The sequence below is a fragment of the Maylandia zebra genome, linkage group LG15 (genome assembly GCF_041146795.1).
Source record: "Maylandia zebra isolate NMK-2024a linkage group LG15, Mzebra_GT3a, whole genome shotgun sequence".
NCBI classification, from domain to species: Eukaryota; Metazoa; Chordata; class Actinopteri; order Cichliformes; family Cichlidae; genus Maylandia; species Maylandia zebra.
The window spans coordinates 3,147,619-3,173,167 of record NC_135181.1 but is presented as its reverse complement, the minus strand read 5'-3'; the positions used below and the strand labels follow the sequence as shown (position 1 = coordinate 3,173,167).

Genomic DNA, 25,549 nt, shown 5'->3' with positions numbered 1-25,549 from the left:
TCAGGAATGTCAGATTGAAGATGGAAAAGTTGAGCTATAAGAGTTATGTCCAAGAAAGAATTTTTGATTACTGATGTGCATTTGTGTCAAAAGTGAAGAAATTAAATGTTTGAGATTTATTTATTTTTTCCTGTGACATTTTAGCCCGGAGTGGCTGAGGAACCCAAAGAAACAGGGTTTCAGGCTTTCCTTTCTAGATGAACAGTTTTAATTTATCAATTACGTTTATAAAAACTGCAATAAAAACAAGCTAACATTTCATGTGCTGCATTCTGCAATCCACAAATACAGGCATGCACTTGGCCAGTTAGTTCCTTTGCTTGGATGCACAGTAATCGGTCATAGCCAGGGTGAACTGGCCAAGGGAACAGAGAAGAACAAGTTAAGTGTGCAACCATGCTGCATTAATGAGGGGGATGGCAAAACCTGGCAACCCAACCACGTAAACCACGGGCTCCTGGAAGGTCTTCAAAGCCTCAACTGGCTCATCAGCCGGCGGGGAGCTAACCCCATCTGACAAGACATGGCACCCACTCCAAGGGAGCGAGAGCGCCTCACCTCCCCACGCACTCCCCCGTGCGCGAGTCCGTGCATGTGTACGTGGGAGAATGTGCTGCGGAGAGAAGCGAAACATGTTTTGTTTTTTTGTTTTCTGTCATGTGCATGAAAATGTGAAAGTGTGTCTTCGCGTGTGACAACAGTGCAGCGTTGCTTTACGCTCGAGGGGAGACGACCCCTGCCGAGTGACTAGCGTGAAAGTTAAAATTGTCAAACGAGCTCCAGAGGGAAGGCTCGTGCGCGTCGACAGCTTAAACACTGACCAGGTGAGATCGGCTCTTTAATCATTTGCTGCTTGTCAGTTGGAAACAAAACCAAACACCAACAGCTCAGCGCGGCTTCAGCGCAGAGAGAAACTACTAGAGGAGGTTTTTGCCTCGGGGAGTTTTGGGTGGCATAAATATTTCACGCACTTTGGTGTATCACATGAATAACGTGGCCTTACGAAGCATTGTGCGGGCATGCAGTGGAAAGTAGACAGTTGAATGGATGTAAAGTGCACCTTGGACCTTGACCACAATAAAAATACTGAATAAACAAGCTTTGTGTTCTCGGTTTAAGAGTAACAGCAGGTCTTCCTCTCTGCTAAGCATTAACTTTCAGGACTTGTGAAGAGAGAAATGAATCTGACCATCAGTAAATTAAATCGGCAATTACAAGGTTAATATTTGGTTTACACGCCGTTTTCTGGACAGTTTTCTTCCTATGGAAGATGGAGTTTGGTTCAGTGTCCCATCCTGACAGAAAAACAACATAAAAATTTTTAAAAAGTCACATGCCTAAAAGTGAAAGCACCGAATCACAGCAGAATACAGCGTCCCCTTTTCTCTGATTTCAAAATAAAGACCAAAACTTTCAAAATCAAGATTTTGCTGCTTAAGTAAAACATAAAAATATTTGTGTGTTAAAAGAAGGACAAAACTCTCAAATAAATAAAAACATATGGAAAGGCCGGCCCTCCGAACCTTGTTAAAAACAAGTTTGGAGAGAAAAGCAGTGGGACACCCAAACCGCTCTTCAAGTACACTAACAGGCTTCTGTCAGTTGGAAAGGTTCTCTCAGTCCAGAAGTCTAAACACATTACAACATAGGCTTTCCACTTGTTTCCTGCTTCTTGCATCCTCGTCTGGCCAACGCAGATCAATCTGTCTGGATAAACAAACGGATGCTGGCATCGAATCCCTATCGACTTTGTCCAATTCCCCACGGTAATCATATCCTGTTATGCATCTAATCATGACAATTTCAGACATTCACAGTTACGCACAGGTCAGCTGGGGCTCTTCATAATGTCAGAGGTTATTCGCTTCCATTGAGTGGAAATTGAAAACTAATTCTCTGACGTCCAACGATCGATCGCTCTGTCTGCTTCGACGGTGGCAGAGAAAGAGGGAGAGAAGCCCGATTTATTTATAGGTACTCCAACAGACAGCGACGCTGACGCACGCCTTGTTCCCATCGCACATCCTGCCCGACAAAGTGATGCCTCCCTCCGCTGTCTCCTCAGCTCGTCATCACCACCCTTGCAGGGTCAGCGGATGCCTTTGCACGTCTGCACCTACGGGCGTCGGGCTGAAAATACGGCTGCAATACAGTACGTGTGATATCCGTGTGCGTCACTGATTACGTACACGGTATGAGGCCACACATTAACGCACAGACATTTTTGTATGTTTTTTTTATGGGAGATCTCCAGGGTGACTGCTAGCAAGGCTGTCAAAAATCAATACATATGGTTTAGCGCTTGCATTGCTTAAGTGCTCTACAGTACTAGGCCACTTCTCAGACTACTGCCCCATGCTCTTAATCTTTTGATTAGGCTAAAAGAAAGGCAATCAGGCAGCTAGTTGAGTTCAATCCTGTGAAATCAAAGCTGTGGGCTTAATTTAGTCCGCACCCTTACTGTCCGTGTGTGTGTGATGGCTATTCACTGCGAGACAAAACAGAAAAAGATTAGTGACATTTTGTAGATGGATTAGCTGGTAGCTATTGTTTGCCTTCACACTGCCGTCCCGAAACCCTTCAGCCTACTCCTGCACAGCGCGTAAGTTCTGTTATTTAGCAGATAAACCTTTTTAAAATCATCCTTTACTCCTTGGTTTACTGGCCGATCAAGGTCAGGAGCCAAACTACAAGATAAATGGACATTAAAAGCGCTCCAGTACTAATTTAAGAAGCTGTCAAGGGCTCGCTAAAGCTTTCAGGGGTGAGCCATATATTCTGTTCAGTCTATGCTGATTCCAAGGACCAAAAAAGGCTTTACCGATATCTCACGCTCGGCAGCACTCAAGGCCCTCGACAATGAAGGTCAAGGGTCATAACTCTTGACTGACTCGGGGACGGGACGCGTCCTTCCTCTAGATCAGCAACCATTTTCTGCTGGCGCAGAAGATGACGATGGTGGAATTAGTGCGTTTCTGTGTATTTATTTTAAATAACAGCACACAAAACTGCACAATCCCCTTTGTTTGAATACATTCCAGTACAATGCAGCCATTTAGATGGGATGATTTGTTCGGGGGATTAGGAGTGCTTTATGAATATTTACTTGTTGAGTTAAATCATGTTTTAGCCAACAAAATAAAATGAAAAAAAAAATAATAAAAAGAACATTTTTGGAAATGTCAGCGAAAACAACAATTTAACACGTGAGTCTGGACGACAGATTCAAAGATATGTTGCCTGTAAACATGTGGATGTCATCAACGTGACCCCACAGTGCCCACGGAAGGCTTTGCAGAAGAGGCTTAAGAGATGGCTGGCTTTACCTCGCACAACCCACAACCCACCGCAGTGTGTAAACAAACACCAGAGGGCATTGTGGGTAGAGAACGTCCCCCCAGAGCCCACGGCCCTATTTAACCTCATTCCTCTCCCGTTACCACGGTTTCAGCACCGCAAACCCAATAGCAGCCTCATTTGCATAAATCTGCATTCTTTTAAAAGCCTGTCTGACTGACTGCTGAGCTGGCAAAGGTTGTGCTTATGTAAGCAGAGTCTAAGAGCGAGCAGTTAGATGGTAAATACAGGGGACGTTCAACACTGAAACCCCTTTATTATCGGCCTCTGAAAATCCCATCTCCCGTGTGGGTTCTGATGCAATCCGCAAAGCGGGGCTTTTTCTTCCAATCCTGTGAAAATAACATTTCCAGTGACATCATGCGGAGGTTTCATTACTGTTGATGCCAATATCAACCGCCAGTGATTTCACTGCAATGTAAATCGGAGAAAACAAACGGGAAAAAAAATGAGGGCAAGATTCAGCTTGTGACTGCGCTATTTAATCTATGAGCCGACAACATCTGTCTTGCTATGTGTCGACATGGACGGTATTTATGTCGACTACATCTCAAAACAAAGAATTACATGTGACAACATGTAGGAAATCCCGAAAATGACTTTGCATAAGAATAAAAGTAAGAAGGGGTAAGTTAACTTAATGCAGAGTCGTATAGGTGCAGCTCTCACTGCTGCCGGTGCAAGGACAGAAAGAAGCAAGAAAGTTTGTTCAACGCTTACGGTTTAGCGTCTGGTCAGAAAAAGTTTTCGACCAATATATGGGTCCTATCAGTCGATATCAGAGACGGGGAAACACCACTCAAACTTTCTATGAGTGTTAACGTTGCATCGTTTGTTCACCAGAGGACACTCTGCAAAGTGAGCTCGCAACACCGCAAACATCAACCAGCTGATTCGAGTAGTCACTGACGGCATCAAAGTCATCCATGACTTCCTGCGATGAAAAAACGAAATTATTTTTAAACGCATACTTTTTTAGGCATGTATCGATATCGGTATTGGTATCAGTCTTAAACATCCTACATCAGTCGGGCTCCATTTCTAATTGCACAACTAGTCGAGAGTTTTGTAACAGCATGAGGACAATTCTCACAAACGAACATAAAAGCCTGTCCATGCGCTGGAGTCATCTGGAGATGTACCAAAAGGGGCTATTGGCACAGTTACTGCCACAAAGAGAAAAAAGGTCTTATGTAAGAGCTGTTCAGATAGACAGTATCTCATCCAAACCACAGCTTAAAATTGGATTGATGCTGGATCCGAGTTCGCTCCCATAACAGTGATTTGAGAAACGGTGAAGCTAAGCGAAGGCGACAGCACTTATACTCTGCAGTCGTCAGGAAAGAGGGCCATTAGAAAGGAAACAGGAGAATGACAGCAAGGCGTACAGTAGGGAGACAGGAGACACTGTGCAGGCAGGACAGAAACAGGCATAATAACAAAGGGAATTCTATTATAGCCTCCATTATGAATGGTTAGAGCTGGCTGGACTGAAGTCTCCACTACAGAGGAAAACAACACAAGCCAGGAATCATTATCCACGCCACAAAATTGAGGGGATAATTCCCCCTCAATTTTGTTGTTTTTAGCTCCAAGTAAAACTGGCCAGTCTGTCTAGCTTTGAAACGTCTGCATCCTTTTCTGCAGGAGAAGCGTTCATAACAAGTCCAAACAGGGGCGCGCTGCTAATAAACACATTTGCAGACACAGGATGTGTTTAACCTCTCCCCGACGTGAGGTTCCTGCAGCAAAGTAACAATTTAATCGAAGCGAACAAGTCCTCCTTTTCCCTTTGATGGCAAGATGACACCTAGCTGTTCCAGATGGATACAAACAAAAGACTTCTTCATCTAATATTTAAGTGCATGAAAGATAAAGTCAAAGGTGTGAAACCTGAGGGAGAAGAGGAGTCAAGTGAGCGTAAATGCCGGTGACCTTTGAGGAAGAAAGTATTACGAGTTGTGACAAGCACACATTAGGCTCCACTCCTGGTTATTTTGGTCACGTGGCAGGCCTGAGAGAGCAGGGCAGCACTGAGGCCTCGCCCAGGCCTGCTAAGCTTTCCTGAGGTGCCTGATCAGTCCAAATGTGTGCAGCTAAAACTGATCTAGAGCCAGTGTCCTTCAAGATGGACCACTAGTCTCTTCATAGCTCTGCTTCAGTGGCATCTTTAGTAAAATCCCTGTGCCGAATTGAGCGAACACTGAAATTTGCTCCTTTTCTCTCTCTCATAAATTGAGTGCGGACCCCCCCCCCCCGGTTGAGAACAACTGCTTTCATATTATTCCAATATGCCAATAACGATTTGTTTCAACGCTAAAATGAAAAAGTTAAAGAGAAATGGAGCCCGTGGTGACAAATACCCGAGCGGCGCTCTGTACTGGCAGAGGTTTAAATACTTTGTAAAGAAGCCCAATCAATAAAGTAAGCAGCTCCAATCATGTGAGGGTGATTAATTATACGAGTAAACACTTAACTAATGAAGCTAATGAACGGCTTCGTGGAAGCAGTGCCGTTGCAAACATTAACTCTACTTCCAGCCGACCACCGGTGCCGCCACCCGTGTCGGCCGACCCTAAAATTTAGAGCTTTAGATTCAATCGGATAATGGAGTGGATTAAAGCATTATAGATAACTGTAACCCAGCATATAGGGAGAGTTTAAAATCCCATTGCACACACCATGCGGTGGTACATCACAAGGGTCCCAATTCCATAAGTGCCAGTGTAGCAGTGAAGCGCTCCATGCTTTTAATAGGCCTAAACCCTGCCTCTGACTTTACAGTCATTAGGTTTATTAGTGTAGCTTGTTCACGCGCACACATACACGCATGAGTTCAGAATCCCAGGAACAAATTCCATTAGCGAGTAAGAGTAGAGGTTTATGGCCAGATGGTTAACCTGCCTTGAATCAGCCTACAGTAAAAGACACACATACAGACACACACACATAAATGCCTCATAAAGCTTAATGGAAACTCATCAGTTGGTAATTTTATTATACAAGACCTCCCCGGCACCCCATCGTCTGGTCGTCAAGTCACACTTTCTCTCTGCGTGATGCATGGCTATCGTTCGCACAGCGGGGTGGTTACACAGGCTGTTTGGTTTGAAGCCTCTGATGGGGGCAGGATCTGAAGCCCGTTTTATGTCAATCTGACAGATGCAATCTTTGAAGATGTTTTTTTGGGGTCTGGCTGTCATAAATAAAATGTAGAAGAAGAAAAAAAAAATGTGAGGGGACCATTTTTCACTGGGAAGTTATAAGTGTGGCAGGAGCTGCCGCTGGCTGCTGAAGCCGCTGAACTTTAGAAGGTGGTTGAGTGAAATATGCACAGGACTGGGATAATAATTTTAACGACAAGGATTGGATTTTTATTTCACGAATGCCTCAAAACGTCTCCAGAAACTTCATGCAAAAACTATTTCAGCTTGTCCAAAAGTAACAACTTTACAGGCTTAAACAGAAGCGTCACCTCCACACCGAACGGTCGACCTACTTCAGTTGACAAAATCGAGCTACGTTGATCAGCGAGTTCATCGGCTATCTGGAGCAAACTCTCCCATTAAGCCCATTAGCCGTTCTTCTCCTGATTGGCCGCCGCTGTTAAGCAGAAGGTTTGAACTACTGGGGAGGCAAAAGGCACCAGACACCAGTCAAGAACAAAAGCGGGGCTAACTTTATCTCGGCGAGCACGGTTGGGTCACGCGCTGCTTGGCCTCCATTGTCGTTTGCGGAGCCAGCTGTCCTCTGGGAGTCGCCGTGTCAGCTCAGATTAGCAGTGAGTGACACAGATCAGAACAAGACAGCGGTCACCAGGTGGTCTCTGACTCCACTGATTGTACTAACAGGCCTACAGTAAAAACAGAGGGTGGTGAGCAGTAAATCTCCAACAGAATCCAGTTGGGAAAAACGTTAGTGTGTCAAAAGGAAAACGGAGGATCAGGCTGGGGGCAAACAAATTTGCACACACTTACAGATGAACAGAGTATATAGGAGTTCCAAAACATAAGCGGGAGGTAAATCTTTCTAACTGGACTCAGCCCTCAGCGTTTTTGTGTTTCATTTTTAAATGGAGGCTTTTCAAACCTCTAATCATCTTACTGTAAAAGCTCCAGATTAGCAAACAGGAACATATGTTAGCTTTTTTTTTTGTCCTTGACAATATTCTCATGTCTGTCTCCGTTTAAAAATTCCACTTAATCCAACGTGTTCAGCGAGAGGAAGCTTCTCCTGTTGGGAGATTTTTTCCCCCCCCTCTTCTTCCTTTGTTCTCATGCTCTGCGTCTTCAGATTTCCTCTCAGTTTAAAAACACGCAGGCTGTGAGCGTCTTGGCCTTCTTGTCTGTGTCAGCCCTGTGACAGCCTGGCCTTTCACTTCAGAGTGTGCGTCGGGAAAGCTTCAAGCAATGCTGCACAGGACGGGATGGATGGGATGGTGTTCAGTCCATGAGGTGTCCGCACAGAGACCAAAAAGACGCGCAAAAATGAAAACTTAAACCGCTGCAGGCTGACAAACTGATGTCAGCTGCTGTGTCTTCACCAGTTTAAAAGTTAGTTTCACGTACATTTCTAATGTTTCCTTGCCAACCTAGTGGAAAAAAAACGAATCCGTGCATAAAATTCTCAACGCTCTCACACAGCACGGAAATTAAAATGACGACATTAAGGCAAAGCGGCCGATTTGCCTTCCCACCTGGTGGAATATGACCTCTTCTGTCACATTTTTCTTTCCGCATGTGGAATCCCACGAGGCAGCTCAGCAAAAAGGCATCTTCACAGACACAGAGTTACGTTACTCACCTGTTTGTTTTTTAAACAGCGTAACAACAATAGACTGCACTCACTGCACCTTTCATCCAAGTTCCTGTCAGCACGCCATTCTTATTGACTTCCCACAGAAATGTAAAGAGTCAAAGAGGCCCCACCCGAGAGCCATTAACATCTGCGGCCTTGCAGCAATCACAAGTTCACATTCCATATTTTACAGTGAAAGCCATAATTCACATTATAAAAAACATGTAAATAAGCGAACTTCAGACCACCACGGAGACGTCTGATGGTGACAGAGCAGTTAAGAAGTTGGATCCGCTCCAAGCTGGATCAGTTGTGAAACACACTGATGGCGATATGCAAGTTTATGAAAGCCTGGCTACAAAAGAGATTTGCATAGCGTTGCATTTGGTGGATTACGCTAAAGGCTGGAATGTGAAAAGGGGAGTGTACAAGCCAGCCCTTTAAAAAGCATCAATCGTTCAAATCAGCGTCGTGGGAGCACTTTTAATAAGCCAATCATCGCTGAGACCGAGGGTAACGCCACTCACAAAGTGCTGTCAAACCCTGACAAGCTGTGCGGTGGGACACTGGCCTCCAATGACTGGTTAGTGAGCATTAGGGAGCTAATCTTGCTAATGCCTCCAGGCAGCTATCCGGGCAGTTATTTTGAAGGTGCTAGCTCAGGGGTCTGCAACCTTTAAGACCCAAAGAGCCATTTGGAGCCGGTTTCCACGCAAACGAAAACACTGAGAGCCGCAAATACTTTTTGACATCTAAAATAAGATAACACTGTATATATTGTTTTTTACCTTTATGCTTTGTGTGAGCAACTAAGGTGTGTTGCTTATGAAATCCATGAAGTGCTACAGAGAAAATTACATTTTATTTATGTAATTAACACATTTTGAACTCTTAAAGAAATATAACCAAAGGAAAGCTGAACTAAAATGATCCATGTAGCAAACAAAAACTGTTGGGAGCCACCACCCTCATATCGCCTTTGGGCTTTTGGAGCCTTGACCTGACTTTTAAAAAAAAATAATTGGAAAAAAAAAAAAAAAAAAGCACGATGCTGCTGAAAAATGAGTATTTTACCAGGTTAATGTGTGTGGTCGGGTGCGGTCGCAGCACCGCTGCAGGGGAGGGGACGCACCTGAGCGGCACCCGCAATCACGCCTCGCCGCCTTAACGTCTGTGCTCTCTATGCTGTTGTTGGTGTGTGTCGGGCTGTGAGCTGAAAAATACAGCCGGCTGTATGCGTACAGCAACCGTGTGTGAAAAGTGGTCAACATAGAGATGCTGAAAAGCGTGTTCATGGAAACATCATCGGGTCTGCCGTGATATGTTTACAACGGGACTTCTGCTCCTGAACCTCTGCGCACAGCGTCTGCAAATCAGGGCTTTCATCTTTACCAGGACTGTAAGCTGCCATCTGTGAGGCGTGAGCGGTGTTTGTTTTTAACATAGTTCACGGTGGAGAACAGCTGCTGACAGCTGGGTTGGAAGTCTCGATAAATGCACGGCGTTTCGGCGGGTACACCGGCTTCCGCGAGTGTGACGCTTATTTTGAGCGATGAAATTTTATTTTTATATTTCAATGTCACAATAATCTTCCAATTTAGAACTACAAGTTAAAAAAAAAAACCAACTAACATAAATAAAATACACTTCAGCTAAATACTTCTAATTTATTTCCCAAACCAGGCGGAGCCGCACTATAAGGACTAAAGAGCCGCAGGTTGCCGACCCCTGAGATAGATGAATTGGGAGAGAAAGCCACAACTACAGTTTCAGTGGTCACCAGGACCCAAAACTGCATGTGTGAAATCTCAAGGCAAATTTTATATATAGAAACAAAAAAAAACACCTTAAAGCAGCTGCCCAAAAATAAGGTTTCTAAAGCTATTTTATCCCTCTTGGGTTATATTAACTTTACAGCTTTGTTATCAACACAGAGAGCCAAATGTCTCAGGATCATCCATGCAAAGCACAGATATGAGAAGAACTCATCTGCATTTTTACTACGATAACACGTAAATATGCCTGCCTCTGCCGTGTGCGCGCATCAATGCAATCACCTGATTGTCGACTCGTGTTACAAGTTTTCGTTTCTCAATTCTTGAAGTGCCAAGTCCCCTACAGCGTGGCTGATATCGGGAAAGAAGTGAACAGTGTGGAATCCCAATCATCAGCACCCAGCAGGGCCGGCCTAAATTACTAATATTGTAGAAAAAAAACAAAACAAAAAAAAAAATACATTAAAATTGAGCGGATTCATCAGATTCCTTACAAAAAAAAACTTTACTGTGTTCGGTGCTTGGTAGAAGAGCTTTAGGAATCACTTATGTGACTCAAAAGGTATGCAGGGCAGAATGTAACTTGCACTTTGTACCTCCAATGTAAAACACAGTGATAAAGTGGGAGCTGTGGAGCAGAGATAAAAGGCTTTCCTCTGGTGAAATATTTACTCCTCTGAAAATGAAAGTATGTTAAGTCAGTGCCAAGTCCTTTTTTCAGCGCTTAGTAATGTGCATTGTTCAGTGCGCTGCAGGTGTAGTGATGTTTCTAGCTCCTTAGTCTTTTTCTGTGCGTCTTCTTCAGACGTTTTTTTAAGCAGAAGCACTTAAGGTTACTGTGGATAGCCTGTTTTGTCTCTTTTAAAGCCGTGAGATATTTCCTCTCTTTCTTTTATACTTTGCCCCTCGTCCTTCCCATCAGCTCCACCAATAATTTGGTCTCTTCTTTATTTAGGCGCCTTTAATGCTTTTGGTTTTCTCTCCTGTTCATGTTTCCACGTTCATGTGCTCAGATCTTCTCTCCCTCTTGCACATTTTTCTTAAGCTTTAGAATTTCTCAGATTTCCCCTCATCAGCTGATGGTCACTGACGTGAGCTCCCTGAAAACCTCCTCTGTCAGCCTTTCCACTCGCTTGCTGCACCGCGAGCTGCATGTCTGTGCTTTTATTTTACTTTGTGGCTTTCTATGAAAGTGTTATCTCATCCAGCATTTCTCCCAAACAGTGAATGAAACTTCTGCACGGAAAGTGCTTACACTGTATCTTTCATCTTGTTACACGTTGTATAAATGCTCCACCTTACGTAGCTTAACTGAGCTCAAACCGCTACCACATGGCACAGCCTCCCTTTTCGTCTCTTTCCGCTGAATGCCCAGTTATTGTTCAGTGCACATGTGCTGACTACGAGGAGGCCCCCGCAGGTACGGAGCGCACATTCCTGCTCAAGGGAGGCCTGATTTAAAGTCACCAGCCTCCATCGAGATACATTCCTCTGCAGCAAGATTCAACCTGTTTAGAAGTTCCCCCCCCCAAAAAAAACAAAAATAACTAAAGCTGACAGGAGAAATTTGTCAAGATGTACAGCGAGATGTATGGCAGGAATGAGCACAGCAAAAGAGGTGCCTCTCTGTGGAGAAAGCGCTGTAAAGCACACCCCATAACGCTGAATAAAAAGGGTATAGTATCCTAGCAACTGGCAAAAAGGGAACACTGCTTGCTCTGCAGTGTCCTCCGTTGCTCCTGGATCTTCAACCTTGCATCGTTCTTACAGAGGTTCCCCCTCAGCAGCCCCCTCCCTTCTCTCATACTCTATTCTTCCGCTTCCTGTTAGGACACTCTATTGCACCCCAGTGAGGGGCACTTTCATCAAGCACACATGTCATTTAACACTGCTATGTCATCTAAAGGGTTTAAGAGAGTGCATCGGTTTATTCAGCGCCTATCATACGCAGGGCTACATGCCACGTATTCAAAAGAGTGGTGGGCAGAGATATAGCACTGGAGCCTGCTCTTCAAATCCTTTTTAAACAGAAGCCCTCCCCTCCAAACCCTCTGCCACGTTTGAGATCCGTGGCACAGCTACAACATCAAGCGGTTTAATCCACTTCCATGTTTTGCAGACTGAGAGGAGATTTAGCAAAGAGGAGTGGGTATACAGGAGATAACGTAGGGCGAAATGTCTCTGGAAATTCCCCATGGCTGCTTTTGCTACTCCGTCTACAAATATAGTGACGGGTGTCTGCGAAGACAGACACGGGGTCAGAGTGGCTTCCTCAAGAAAAAGGACGGTTTTAGAATACGAGATGTTTGTTTGTGGGCAAAAATTAATAGGCCAAGTGTGACTGGACTTGATGGTGAGGTAGTGAAGTCAGTTCTGGTGAGTCACTTTGCTTGAAAATCACAAACTAAAGCGTTGGCCTTGGTGAAGGACACACTCTGCAAGCGCCCTTTGTGTCCTTCTGTGCTGTGGCATCTGCATATGAGGATGTGTGGGGTCAACCGGTCCACTCAGACAGACGGCGTAGAAAATATCCCAACTGCAACGTTTCCGTAAATTTCAAGAAGATTATATCATATTTAGTTTTAGTACATCTTTGCTTGTGGATGTTTTTTTTGGACACTTTGAGATTAGGCACATTTTGATTTTAAGTTAAACCTTTAAGCCATCGTTAAATTTATGTGAGACTTCTAAACAGTTACTGAAATTTATGAGTTATGTGTGACAAACATGTTGTCTTTTACGCCAAATTCTTGACTGGCTTTTAATAAACAGAAAATAATAATAGAAGTACCGCTCAGGAAAATATTTTTCCAAACCAAGCTCGAATAAACAGATCTGACTGATCGGAGAACTGTCTTACTAAATGTGCATTCACAGCTCAAAACGGCGACCTGTACTGAATATATAAATTGTAAAATAACACTATGGGTGAACCCTTTTCTTGTTTAGACACACGAGGACCCACCTTCAGATCTGCAAAGTGCTCGGCCTTAACGCGTTAAAATCAAATAAATTCTGCAAATTTTTCCAGTGAAATTACACGGTCGGCATTTACGCGTCTGGTGTGTAAAAGCCTCAACTCACTTTAACTGAATTTGGATAACATTCAGCTTATCATTCCCTTAGTTAGCCATCGATAACCATTAGCCTATTCTTGCAACCACTGATTTAGCCTGCTAGCTTTGGCTACAGCAGCTAATTGCTTCTTTAAGACATCTACCCGTGTTTCACTAACATTCATTTCTAGTGTTTGCTTTTAGCTTTTTAACATTTATTTGAAGTTGCAGGCATATATTTAGCAAAAAAGTTTTACTCATAATTTTAGCTACTCCATTTCAATGGTTTATTCATTATTTTTAGCTAATGTTTACATTTTTCTTTTTTTAATTAGTAAATCATTTAAATAGCTGTACTTTTAGAACACTTTTGCAAACATTTATTTACTTTGTGACAATTACTTTTCCATTTCAACCAGTATAACTAGTTTTTGCTCTCTTGGGGGGGGGGACACTTCACCCGTTGCCTACTGGTGGTGGTCAGAGGGCCCGGTGGCGCCAGTGTCCGGCAGCCTCACCTCTGTCAGTGCACCCCAGGGTGGCTGTGGCTACAATGTAGCTGCCATCACCAGTGTGTGAATGTGTGTGTGTGTGTGAATGGGTGGATGACTGGATATGTAAAGCGCTTTGGGGTCCTTAGGGACTAGTAAAGCGCTATACAAATGCAGGCCATTTACCATTTACATGTGTTTAGCTCAGTCATTCGGTGCAATAGCTAAGTTAATCTTTCCATATACCCCCTTCCTATTGCAGCAGGACCTCACACTTAAGCCACTGGTTAGAAATCGCTGTTTCAGTCGTACCGAGAGCCTGATGAGGATGAGTTCTTGTGGTGCCTTGTGAGAAACACTCGAGATGAAGTGCTAGCCAACCTCTTTTGCCCTGCAAGCAGATGTCTGACTCAAAATGTGCCGATGCTGAACTTTCCCAAAAAGAAAGAAAAAAAACAAAAACCAGCAGGCGAGGAGAACAGATCAGAACCAACTAGGCCACAGAGCTGGGGAGGAGAAATAGGCTGGCTATAATTGGCTGTCATAAGTGTCATCTCCTCTCAGTGTGTGAGTTAGAAGAGATTTGAAATATGATGTGTGATGCCTCTCTGAAGATGAATAACTGCCTCGATTTGCCTCATATGACACCTACCAACTTTACACCAAGCTCGAAACCCGTCTCTATACAGAGAGGCTTGAAAAGACGGAAAAGAGAGGGCGATTTCTTTCCCCTCCGTTTCCCACTGCAACACTTTTAAACCAAATTGTCTCACATCCTTTTAAGAACCATGATTGCGGCCAACCATAGCCAGGCAGCCTGTGCTTAATCAGACATTATCTGCGCATCTGCAGAACCCACAGCTAGCTCTGATGGAGTCAAAGAGGATCGGAGGGAGACCCAGGAACATGTCCAGATTTTCAGATAATCACACAGACTTTCCCTGGCGGCTAGTCCATAACCGTTAATACCAGCACAAACGGCAAACGCATGCCAGATAAAAAGCATCTGCATCACTCTCCCTCTGTTGCCAGTCATCGATTTAGTCAGGTAAACGCCTTTTCTTCCCGTGAGCTTGCATTTTCGCCCGATTATCAGCTTTCATGTAAGCTCTTTACGATTGTCACGGTGGAATCAAATGCCCTACATTTGGCTCGGTTTGAATAAATAATGACTTTGATCAGGCTGTATAATCTGAGGCCCAGCTCAGTTAAGTGGGGTGGTCTTAATACCTTTTTTGATGGACTGTCAACAGCTGTCAGATCGTCGCTGAGCATTTGTGGTGAGAAGTGGGATGTGGTAAAAGACAGATGAATACATATTTAATGTGTTGGGAAGACGTTTGATGCGTATTGCAGCTTCAAAGCCAACCTCTGACCTTCTACGTTCTGACTTACCTTCTTTTCATCTGTTGAACTTTCTCTTTACGATCTTTTTCCCTTTATATATCCAAGTTCAAAACAGACATGCATTTCCCAGCACACCTAGACTTTATGTATAAGCCTGGTGGTTCAGTTCTTTGCGTCATTGTCCAACTTGACCACTTCACTATTAAAGCTCTACTTTAAAGCATAACCAAATGGTTTCAATTGGACTTTCTTTCCAGCGCCCAACATGAAATAGCCGAGAGAAATGTGTTTCTCAAGTGTCGTGCCAAACCACAACAGAGATGTTTAAGTTACGCAGCCCAGCCTGCAAGAGGAAATTAGCCTCCAGAGCAAACCAAAGCAATGTTACCTGAAACCATCTAAAAAAAATAAAAAATTCCTCAGGATGGAGCAATAGTGCTGTAGACTGTACGATTGATTCCAGATGTTTTAGCCGAGAGTCAGACCTCCACATCATCTCATCCATCTCGATGGCCAATGGCCAGTTTCACTATTTTACAAGTGCTCCAGTGAACATCCAACTAGGAATGTGACGCTATTCTCATCCAAGCAACAAAGCAAGCGTTTCAATAATTCTTTAATTTTCTTTTTCCTTCTTCACAAAGAAGTGAAGAAAGTTCATTCTCCTGGCTCCAAAACGAAAAAGCCCCATTTAAAGAGCCCAAGCACTCACAAAAACACAATCTATAACTGTTAAGACTGGAGGCTGGAGTAAGGTGACAGCGCTGTGTAAACTGAAGCAAGGCGAAGACATCTGCTGACTCCAATGTCACAGCGACCAAAACAGAAGAGCTGACAGGCAGAAAATCCAGATAAACGCCTCGTTCCTCCCGGGCCCTCGAAAGGAGCTGATGAAGAAGTGTTCTATCTACGAGCTGCTGACTTTTGGCAACCTGTTCTACTCTCGAAGGTCACTGGCGGTGTTGCGTAGACAAAATCAAATTGCTGATGGTGACTTTACAGCGCGGCCCAGACGAGTTTTTGCCACCGCGCCAATTGCACCAATTGAGGTCTGTCCAGCTGCTCTCATTTGCATCCTAATCAGCTTGTTATCGGATCTAGTGCCATCTGACGTGAAGCGTGAATCGATAAGGGTCTCGCCAGGAGCACAGCGTCTTTCGCTTACCTCGACTTTAATCGAGAGGAGGTCGCCAACCAGGGATGATGAGGGTGTGAGTTAAACTGCACTGCATTCGAGACAAGTTAGCCACATTATTTTAGAAGAGAAGCAGGAAAAAAGATTTTGGACATGATCTCGGAAGGATTTATGTCAGGAAATTTAAAGTGCATTCTACATTTAATTGTTACAGTGTGACCTGTTTTACCTGTATAATGCTGTCGCAAAATATTGTTCAACTTCACACGACAGTGCCCACATAAAACGTGGTCTGGTGATGAGTAAGCGCATAAACCACGCCCTGCTTGTCTATTGTGAGCGAGTAACTCACACACAGACAGAGCTGACCTCACTGGGCTGGCATCATTGTGCACGGGTCAACCACCATGGAGGCCAACCATGCCCAAACCAAGCCCCATCCCCCCAACCCCTTACCTCTCTCCGCTTCAGTGACTCCGAGGCTAGGCGTGGGAGCCATCGACTCGCCCCACTGATCACTGCTTGTTGCCTTGGCAACTGAGCAACCAAGCCCCTCCAGCAGCCCGCTGTCCAATGATCAGAAGAAAAGGACAGCCTCTTAGATAGGCACGGTCGCAAAACGGCAGCACAGCGTGAGGACGACAGAGCCAAGTGCTTTTATTAATTATATTAAATCACAACATCAGCGGCACTTTTATAGATTCCAGGGTGTCACTGATGACCACACGAACATTAAAGCAATCACGACGTGTTGTAAAACTTTTTGTTCTATTAAAAGGCCTCGCATTGGATCTCTGAGCCAGCCCGTGTGTATGCGCGAGCCTCACGCTGGCTCTGTAACCTCATTCTGTCGGCCGGGTGCTGCGCTGACGGGAATGAAAGGACAGTGAATAAGACAGCAGGTTCACAGAAATCGGCAGAGAGACAGATGAGGATAGAGGCAACGACTGGAATAGTCTGTCACGTAAGAATAGACGGGGAGGCAAAAGTTCAAAAAGCGGCCTAGAGACACGCGCTTTCCTCGATTTTTTCCATCCTGCTGCTCCTCTCTCTGCGCAGTCTCATTCCTGCTGTGTCACAAAGAGGAACGGGACCCACTTCCTCTTTTGTTTGTTCAGGAATGTGGGACGTCCTGACAGGCAGGCTTTTCATTGACAGTGAACAGCTGAGAGTTTCCCCACTGAGGCTCTCTCTCTCTTAACCTGTCCTGCGTACATCAGTGAGTTTGTGTTTCTTCTCCATTATCTGTGTTATCAGCCCAGCAGGCTTCACACAGATAGTTTGCTGGAGGAATAGAAGCCACAGATGCTGGCTATACTCCAGGGACACGACATGTGACACAACCCAAGTCACCACTGGGTCTAATTATGTTTTGTGGGGTATTTTGCAAACTATGAAATGGCGAGCCACGGCAATTTTACGTAGATTTATAGTTTTGTTTTAATTTGATGTGGTGAACCTTTATTCACTTTGGCAGTTATGATGATCTCAAAACTGCCGTTTCAGTTTAGCAGCAGAGAGCAGCTGCTCTCTAAGTTTTGACTAGGCAACATGGAGGTGTTTATCTTTACCAGAAAAAGCGCCACTAAGCAGGGGAGAGGTTACAAGAAACCACCTCAGCGTCTTGGAACACAGAAACATGAATCTCAGCATGGACAAACAGGATATCGGTGACAGAAACATCCTATTCCTGCTTAGACGCCCTTTTTCTGCCACACAGACTTCCACACAATGACTTGAAACGACAGCAGAGAGGAAAAACACCATTGTGTTGCTGGTCCTACGGTTTCCTTTGAAACAAGAAAGGAGCTCACACAGAGAAACAGAGTCGCTGGCTGAGATATAGTGAAGAAAAACATGGGAACCATTCAAAAACCCAACTTTCCTTAGAAGTAACAAACTCTTCTGTATGAAGACTTTGAACTAATGCAGACAAAATAGGCAGAGACTGATTTTCCCTATAAAAACTGACTATAAAGGGTGTTTTAGTTCAGGACTACTGTGAGGAGATGAAAATAATCCTTGATCCTTTGCTTTTAAAGTAACTGATCAATCATAACACAGAGAAAACTGCTTCTGTCACACATGAATGTGGACATGACTAATTTTCTTTAGTATGATGAAGTATACAAACACACGCTGGTGGCCAACAAAGACGGCTGGCTCTACACTTTTATTGTGAGCTTTTAGGTCATGTCACTCCCTAAGGGTAACGAAAAAGGAAATGAAAACAGAGTGAAAGAGGAAGATCGCTACATGAGAGAGGGGAATAGTTCACACCGACTGTGGCACCTCATACATTAAAGCACACATACATGTAGCAACGGCAGGTGCTAAAGACCCCAGTTTAAACATGCATTTTTATGACTTCTCAGTCAGTTAATTAGGAGTAATTTGAACCTAATTTCAGCCTGAGTGGGTTGGTTTGGTGGATGACTCAGCCGAGTGACTAAACATATTGTACTAAGGCACAGCTTCTCAGGAACAAAACGTTTTACTCAGGAAAGTAGTTGCAGGAGATCGGGGCACGCTTCAATATATAGAGTACTGGGGAAAACGTTTGAGCCACTCCTTAGTATTTTCCATTTTGTTATGTTTTGAATAGAGTGCAAACATACATAGATATACATGCACATACAGTATATAAAAGTAAGAACCATCTTAGACCAGATTTCTCGTCATTTCTTTTAGTCTTCAGGAATAGTTCTCCAGGTTTCTTGAGGCTGAAAAATGAAGCTGTTCCACATAGACTGATTCATCTGCATTCATAACTCCAACACCACTGGCTGAAAGGCACCCTGAACCATGAGATAGCCTCCGTGTTTTGAAGATGGTTGTAGACAGTCACTGTTATCCCACTCTCCTGACTTCCTCTGTATACACTCAGTTTAGATTCATCACTCCACAAGTCCTGTCACCACTGATTTTCAGTCCAGTTCTCGTCTAATTTGGTGTAATTACCCAACACATCAGCATTTTTCTCCCCCTGCTTTCCTTAAGAATGGCGTCTTGACAGCCACCCTTCCAATGAATCCATTTCTGATGATGCTTCAACAGTAGAGGGCCATTTTCTATTTCCTAAGAACATGATGTTCATATACGGGTCGTCTGCTACAGATAGTTTTAAATCCTGACATTTATGTGTTTATCTCTAAGGACTGAGTTACAAATGAAGCGAAAAGTAGCCAATGTCAAAGAAAAAGAAAAAAGAGCAAAAGCCAGGAGAACTATTGCTCAAGATCACTTTAAACAAATAAACAAACATATACAAAGAAATCTGGTTTCCTGGAACCAAAACGTAAAGAAAAGACGGGCGGCACAAGTGTTTTGCATGACGCTCTAAACCAAAATTCAAAAGTAGTATCTTGACACATCTTAATCTCTGGTGAATCACCAACCTATCTGACTGGTTTCTGCGAGCAGCACACACAGCTGAGTGGGCTGACACACTGGGCGGTAACAAACTCTAAATAAATAAATGAAAGAAAACTCATCGCAGAGCTGACGAACTACGTCAGCTAGTGAGCCAGTCGCTAACATGTCAGCCACTCACTACTGTGGCTTCTCTGCAATGTGCACTTTATCCCCCCTTTGTTCTCAAGCTTGCACACTATTCCACTCAAGCATTTTTACTGAATAAGGAAAATAATCTATCCAAGCTTGCTAATTTCTCGCCAGCCAGCTCATTAACTAAGCTACTAGCAAGACAAAGTCCCCATTGTTTATTCAGAAGCCATACTTGCAGCTTTCTGCCTTCCTGTAACGCTCTGCAAACTTTTATGTTTATAGTGAAACAGCAAACTAACATCCTGAATTTTGGACTGTAGGGCTCAAAGGTCAGCTCTGGATGGCTTGGTGCTCACCCAATCTGAATTTTCTTCTTTTTTTCATAGCAAATGAGCCCACCCACTGCAGCAGTGTGACTAGAATAATACGAACTGGTAAAAACAAGCCTGTGGGAAAAGGGAGGGGAAAAGTTTTAATAATCAAGTATACCAGCATTTTGGTATACTTCTGCAGCTGTCACCAATGATTGGGCTTTATTCCAAATTTCACTGGCCCCAAGCACGCACACATTTACAAAGAAAACACTCGCACTAGGCTGTGTGAAAGTAATGGATTAACCAGCTGCACCTGCATAGCCCAATTAAAAGTATTTACTGAATCAGAGTCTTATTTACTACACGTTTTATTCATCTGTGTTGGTACACAAGTGTCAGCCAATGAAAGGGAAAATTTTTTGTAGAATGGGAATAATTTATGAGAAGTGAAATCCACAGCACAGCGGGGGCTGCGATACTGCGGATAGAGCTTAAAATGTTACAAGCGGCCAAAAATATGCCGATGACAGCGTAAATTTCTCTCTTTCTTCAACTGAGTCTGAGAAACCTGATCCTCCGGGTTAGCTGGGTCGTAGCCACAGTAACAACTTTCACTAAAACCCATCTCCATCTCTAATAACACGTCCTATCATAGTGATCATTCGTGTGCACCTGCATGGTGGTTTGACATCTGCTTTACACCCAGTCCCAAGCCTGGAAAAATGGGAAGAGCGTCCAGTTTAAACTCTGTGCTAAATCAAGTATGTGACTCTCGCCTTAAACATGGCAAAGCTCGGACAGTTTGAGTTATCAAATCAAAACTGGCTCATTAGTAGTGTGGACACTGGTAGAAAATAATTAAAGCTACAAGCAAACACATGCAAGTAGCATGTTTACACCTTATTATCTGGGGCGGTTTTAAAACAGAAAACATTTCCTGTCCAGGTGAGAGTTTCAGCAGATTATTAGATTGGAAGTCTTGATAAGTGCTGCAAAGAATGCAGCAAATGCAAGTCAAGTTAATTCATCATCAAGGCGTTTGTTTCCCAGAAAAGGAAGGACACGTAAACTGATGGTTCCTATCAGCGTGTCATGTCTAAAGTTTATAGACTGAAACGTGCTCAGCAGCACTTGCAAAAGTCAGGAAACTGTGGACATCAGGCGTAAACGTCGTTGTGTGCGACAGACTGCTCTTTACAATCCCTGGCAGCTAAAAGGTCAGTGGAATGTGTAAGAATGTCTAAAGGTCAAAGAAGCACTACTGCAGAGAGGATCCTAATCAGTTCATCTGGACAGCCTTTCCCCCTGACTCGTTTGGAGACCGAGTGTGGCTGTGTGAGTCTCAGGCAATCTGTGCGGCACTGTAGGGGAGCCTAAAGCGAGCCCTCTGTGACAGCATCATGTTTCAGGCGGTCTTTGACTGGAACTAAGTTCTAGACCACCAGAAGCGAATGCAAACGTTAAAAGTCTGGAAATATAAGTCACTGTTTTAGATTAGAAAACTGAGCTGTACTCAAAGCAACCCCCAATGCTTTTTCTTCTAGGACTTCTAAACAGGAGCCTCACAGTTAACGGCGCACACCCCGTCTCACACACACATTGTCCTTATATCCACAAAAGAAGAAGAGTTGGTAGGGGGAGTAGGGTGGGGTGAATCGGGGTGGGGGTGAGCCATGTGAGTGCACAAGAAATTCAATTAAGCAGACAGCGGGATAGCTCCACAACCCAACCTCCTTTGAGCACAATGTGCCCTCCAACAGTCCCGGCTCCACTCCCAAGCTTCCCAGCCAACCCCTTACCGCCATTCAGCCACTCCCCCAACACCACCAAGACCCACTGAGGACCCTTTGCTGGGCTCCCTTTCATGCACCCCCTACCTCCCCCCACCCTCTTTCCAGTTGTCTCTTTTGCCTCAAAGGAGATGAAAATCTTTAAGATGTGCAACAGCCAAGATGGAAAAACGAATTTAAATAGTTGACATTAAAAAGTTTAAGGCAACTTGGCTAAAAAAAGAAAGTTGTTCATTTTAGACACACAAAAAAAATCTTTTTGTTTTCTGTGTGTGTGTGTGTGTGTGTGTGTGTGTGTGTGTGTGTGTGTGTGTGTGTCTGGCAAGCTGACAGATGCTGTTCATTTAGCACTTGTGCAGCAATCCTCGAGCTTGTCTCCTAAATGCCCAGGGGAGCCACTGGCATTTGGACAGCATTAAATAAAAAGCCACTCTGCAGACCTCACACCACGTCCAGATCTGACCTCGCAAAGATGGCCACTCCGCTCGGATTTCAACCAGCCAACTGACTAAATCTGTGCCGGTGAACAAGCCCGTTCTACTCACCCTCCCCTCAGCCTCGCTCTGGCATGTAACAGGTAGCCAGGCTGCTATTCGAGCAAGGTTTTAAGAATTATTTACTCGGGGTGGAAGCGATGAAACACCTGCTCGACCGGCACGCTTCTGGGTAAAGCAATCTAACGTGTGTAAATAACAGCTTCCTATGAGAGTAGCCTTGCTTTTTCCTGACATGTTAGGAAATGTCAATAGCTGTTCTGTTACTTACCAGACCCGCGCTGTTTACAGCACAAGAATAATTTGCGATTCTCAGGGTTGTTTGGGACGACGCAGCGTCAGTCTCATTACAAATGCATAGGTTTTAACAATGAGATAATAAACCTCTCAAATGAGGCGGCCCTTTCCCATGCCAGCGTATTGTTAGAAATGTGTACATCATTGTCAGTGATGAACACACAGAGCCCGAGACTCAGGGGCGCACAATGTCACACACACACTCGCACATAAAGGCTGAGAGAGGCGCTAAGCTGCCGCAGACACAATGTGGATGTTACATAATAACAGCAGAGCACAGACCAAAATGTTGCGTGTTGTGCGAGTATACGTGCGTGTGTGTTTGCGGATTAAGAGCCCCTCGTGCATGCAACCATTCTTTTATATTATGTTACCTTCACGGTTTTCTCAGCGCACAATTCCAGGAATGTCCAATGGATAACATGTGACCGGTGTGATCTGATTTGAAGCTGCTTGCTTTGAGCCTAAATTCTGCTGCGGTTGCCCTGTCCTTGTAAATCGGGGTAAAATAAGGTCCAACCCCCCCCAAACACACACACGTGAAACAGACTTTATTCCTCTCACAAAACAGATCACAGTGGGTTATGAGCCCGTGTGCTTGCTAAACGAGGCTTAGTGTCCTCCTGTTCCATCATGGCTTTTTCATCCCCACTTGCAGCTTTCAGTCATGTATTTAGGTCTTAAAAACAGGGACATTGACTTCTGGTCCCAAGCCACGCATTTCAAACGGGGGCCCTAAGCAGATATGAGTCCTCTCCCACAGCCAGAGACAACAAAGATAATCAGTGAACAACCCCAAGGAGAAAAAAAAAAAAATCAATCTGCTTGATCCCCTTTTGAAAGCTATTAAGATAAGTCTCCTTCATTGAGAAGCACAAGTGCAGTGACCTAAATCAGTGCAGACATAAATGACAGGTTGGCGTGGGGGCTGAAAAGGCCACTTAAGAGATGCTGTGTGTTTCATAATCACCCCAATCAAGACTTTACAGTGAGGTTAAGCCAAGACCCCATGGGTGTTAATCCATCCCAACAGTTCTGATCAGCATATGCGGCCACAGCAAGCACATACGCGCAGTAACTACACAGTGTGTCTCTATTAGCAGCAGAGCCCAGGAATACAGGTGTAAGGGCCAATTCCCCATTGTTTAAAGCAGGGGTGTCAAACTCAAATACACAGTGGGCCAAAATTCAAAACTGGAACAAGGGCTAACATTAATATTTATTGAAAAATAAATCTCCTCCAGATTTAAGAATGAATCTCTTCTTATGGACTCAAACAAGTTTTGCTGAAAAACTGAATATGGAACAAGCAAAGCTTAATACTAAACAATATATATTAGCTGTATAATACCAGTAGGCCAGCTCTAATAATAACTTGGTATGGCTTCGAGGGGCAAATGTAATTAGGCTGCGGGCCAAATTTGGCCAGCGGGCCAGAGTTTGACACCTATGGTTTTAAGAAAGAATTGGACCAAAGTTTTTATTTAGGAACTTTTAGATTCCGATTAGTTGACGACTGCTCTACTTCCCTACAGAAACCCCATAATGTGGGGCGTGCATGATGACTGTGGCATCCAGGTGTGTTTACAAGTGCATGTACTCACCATTCAGTCCATTGGGGATGCTTCTGTGATGATGTGGTGCTGATAGGTCATCCATGGATCTTCTTATCGTGGTCCCCATCTTACCGTTCTCTGAGGGCTTGTGCATGTGGTTGTGATTGTGGTGATCGGGGCTACCGGCACTTCCTGTGCTGGACGTGCTACTCCCATCTCCAACATCCCTGACCGTGCTGGTGCCCCCGTTCAGGTTGGTCAAGCTGGACTGACTATCTATGGAGCTCCGGGACCCTGCCCCATTCCTCTCTTCATCCAGCATGAGGATGATCTCCTTCAGTTCAGAGTTCTCCCTCAGCACAGTCTCCTGGTTGGCTTCCAGCTCCTTGAGCTTCATCATGTAGGTGCCCACCTCCTTCCACATGGCGCTGGCTGTGTAGCGGCCGAAACGCTGCCACTCCCGGGACAGCTTCTTGCCCTTCTGTCGGTCGTCGTCCAGGAAGCAGCAGAGTTCCCGGAGCTCGTGGTTGTCATCTTGGAGCTTCTGGTTGACTTCCTTCAGGTTCCGGATTTCATGAAGGTGCACCTGCAGCCGCCGGTTAATGTCCTTCATCATGTTGCCATGCTCGATCATCAAGTTCATTTTCTCGCCGTCAACCCTCCTTAATTTCCTAACCAGCTCCTCTTTGCTGCACCGCAGCAGCTCGTCGTCCGTCAGCTGGCTCAGGTCATCCTTCGGCCCCTCGGACGGATTTTTAGCCATGACTGTGGCGGCTGCGAGTCTCAGTTCGTTTATGCAGCTGCTTAAAATTAACTCTCAGAAACTCACTAACCTAACCTCAATTGCGGAATCGTGTTAAAAAATGAATACATTGTCCAAAAAGGGGGGAAAAAAAATCTGAAAAGTATCGATAATGCCCTGATCTTCAACAGGCCGATAATAAAACCGAAAGAATAAACAACACAAATATGACTGTGATGCTTCCACAACCCGAGCTTTTAAAGAAATGACACCACTGATCTGGTAAAATAAATAAAAAATACTCACAGGAACAACAGTTGGTGGTCACAGTCGGTCAGAAACAAACAAGCGATATAAAATCGATTATCAGGGATTTCCGATCACCGAGTCCTGTCGGCAAAAACACAGCGACCCGTAACAGTGTGCACAGTCTCTGCTGGACATCACAACATTCACATGATGGAAAACGTGAAATCCGCCAGCTTCTTCCTTTATGTTTAGGTGAATTCAACCTAATTTCGCGCAAAACAGCGAATGTTCGAGTAAAACGCGCAACCTATAAGAAAAGTCCTCTTGGACGTGTTTCACCGTCTCCTCGGATAAAAGCGTCTTCAGTGAGGCGGTGTGATAGTGGACGGACGACTCAATCCTTTCCACCCAGCAGCCTCGGAATTATCAGTGGACCCCCCGCCTCTCTCCTCCCTCTTGTCCAAACACTCGGGTTTGAAATCATTCAAGAGGATTCAGCTCGAGACGACCAATCAAGACGCGCGAGAGAAGTGGGCAGCAGGTAGATGAAAAAGTGCGGCGCAGCCTCGCAGAGCTCAGGCTCGGCCTTCTTAAAGGTACAGGAGGACGCGCTCGCCGTAAAAACACAGTGGATTCATTAAA

The 25,549-nt window shown here is 44.5% G+C and overlaps 1 protein-coding gene across 4 annotated transcripts in view; it reads right to left on the bottom strand.

Moving 5' to 3' along the window:
• Positions 1–25,423, bottom strand: part of ccdc85cb (coiled-coil domain containing 85C, b) — a 48,650-nt gene extending 23,227 nt beyond the window's left edge. For 2 of the 4 annotated variants that reach the window (XM_004542227.6, XM_004542228.6), the window contains exon 1: positions 23,965–25,423. In XM_004542227.6, coding sequence (XP_004542284.1) covers positions 23,965–24,679 — 715 coding nt within the window. In that variant the 5' untranslated portion in view covers positions 24,680–25,423. The remainder of the gene's footprint in view (positions 1–23,964) is intronic. The other 2 variants (XM_004542229.6, XM_004542230.6) reach the window with 1 other exon arrangement.
• Positions 25,424–25,549: the final 126 nt, after the last annotated feature.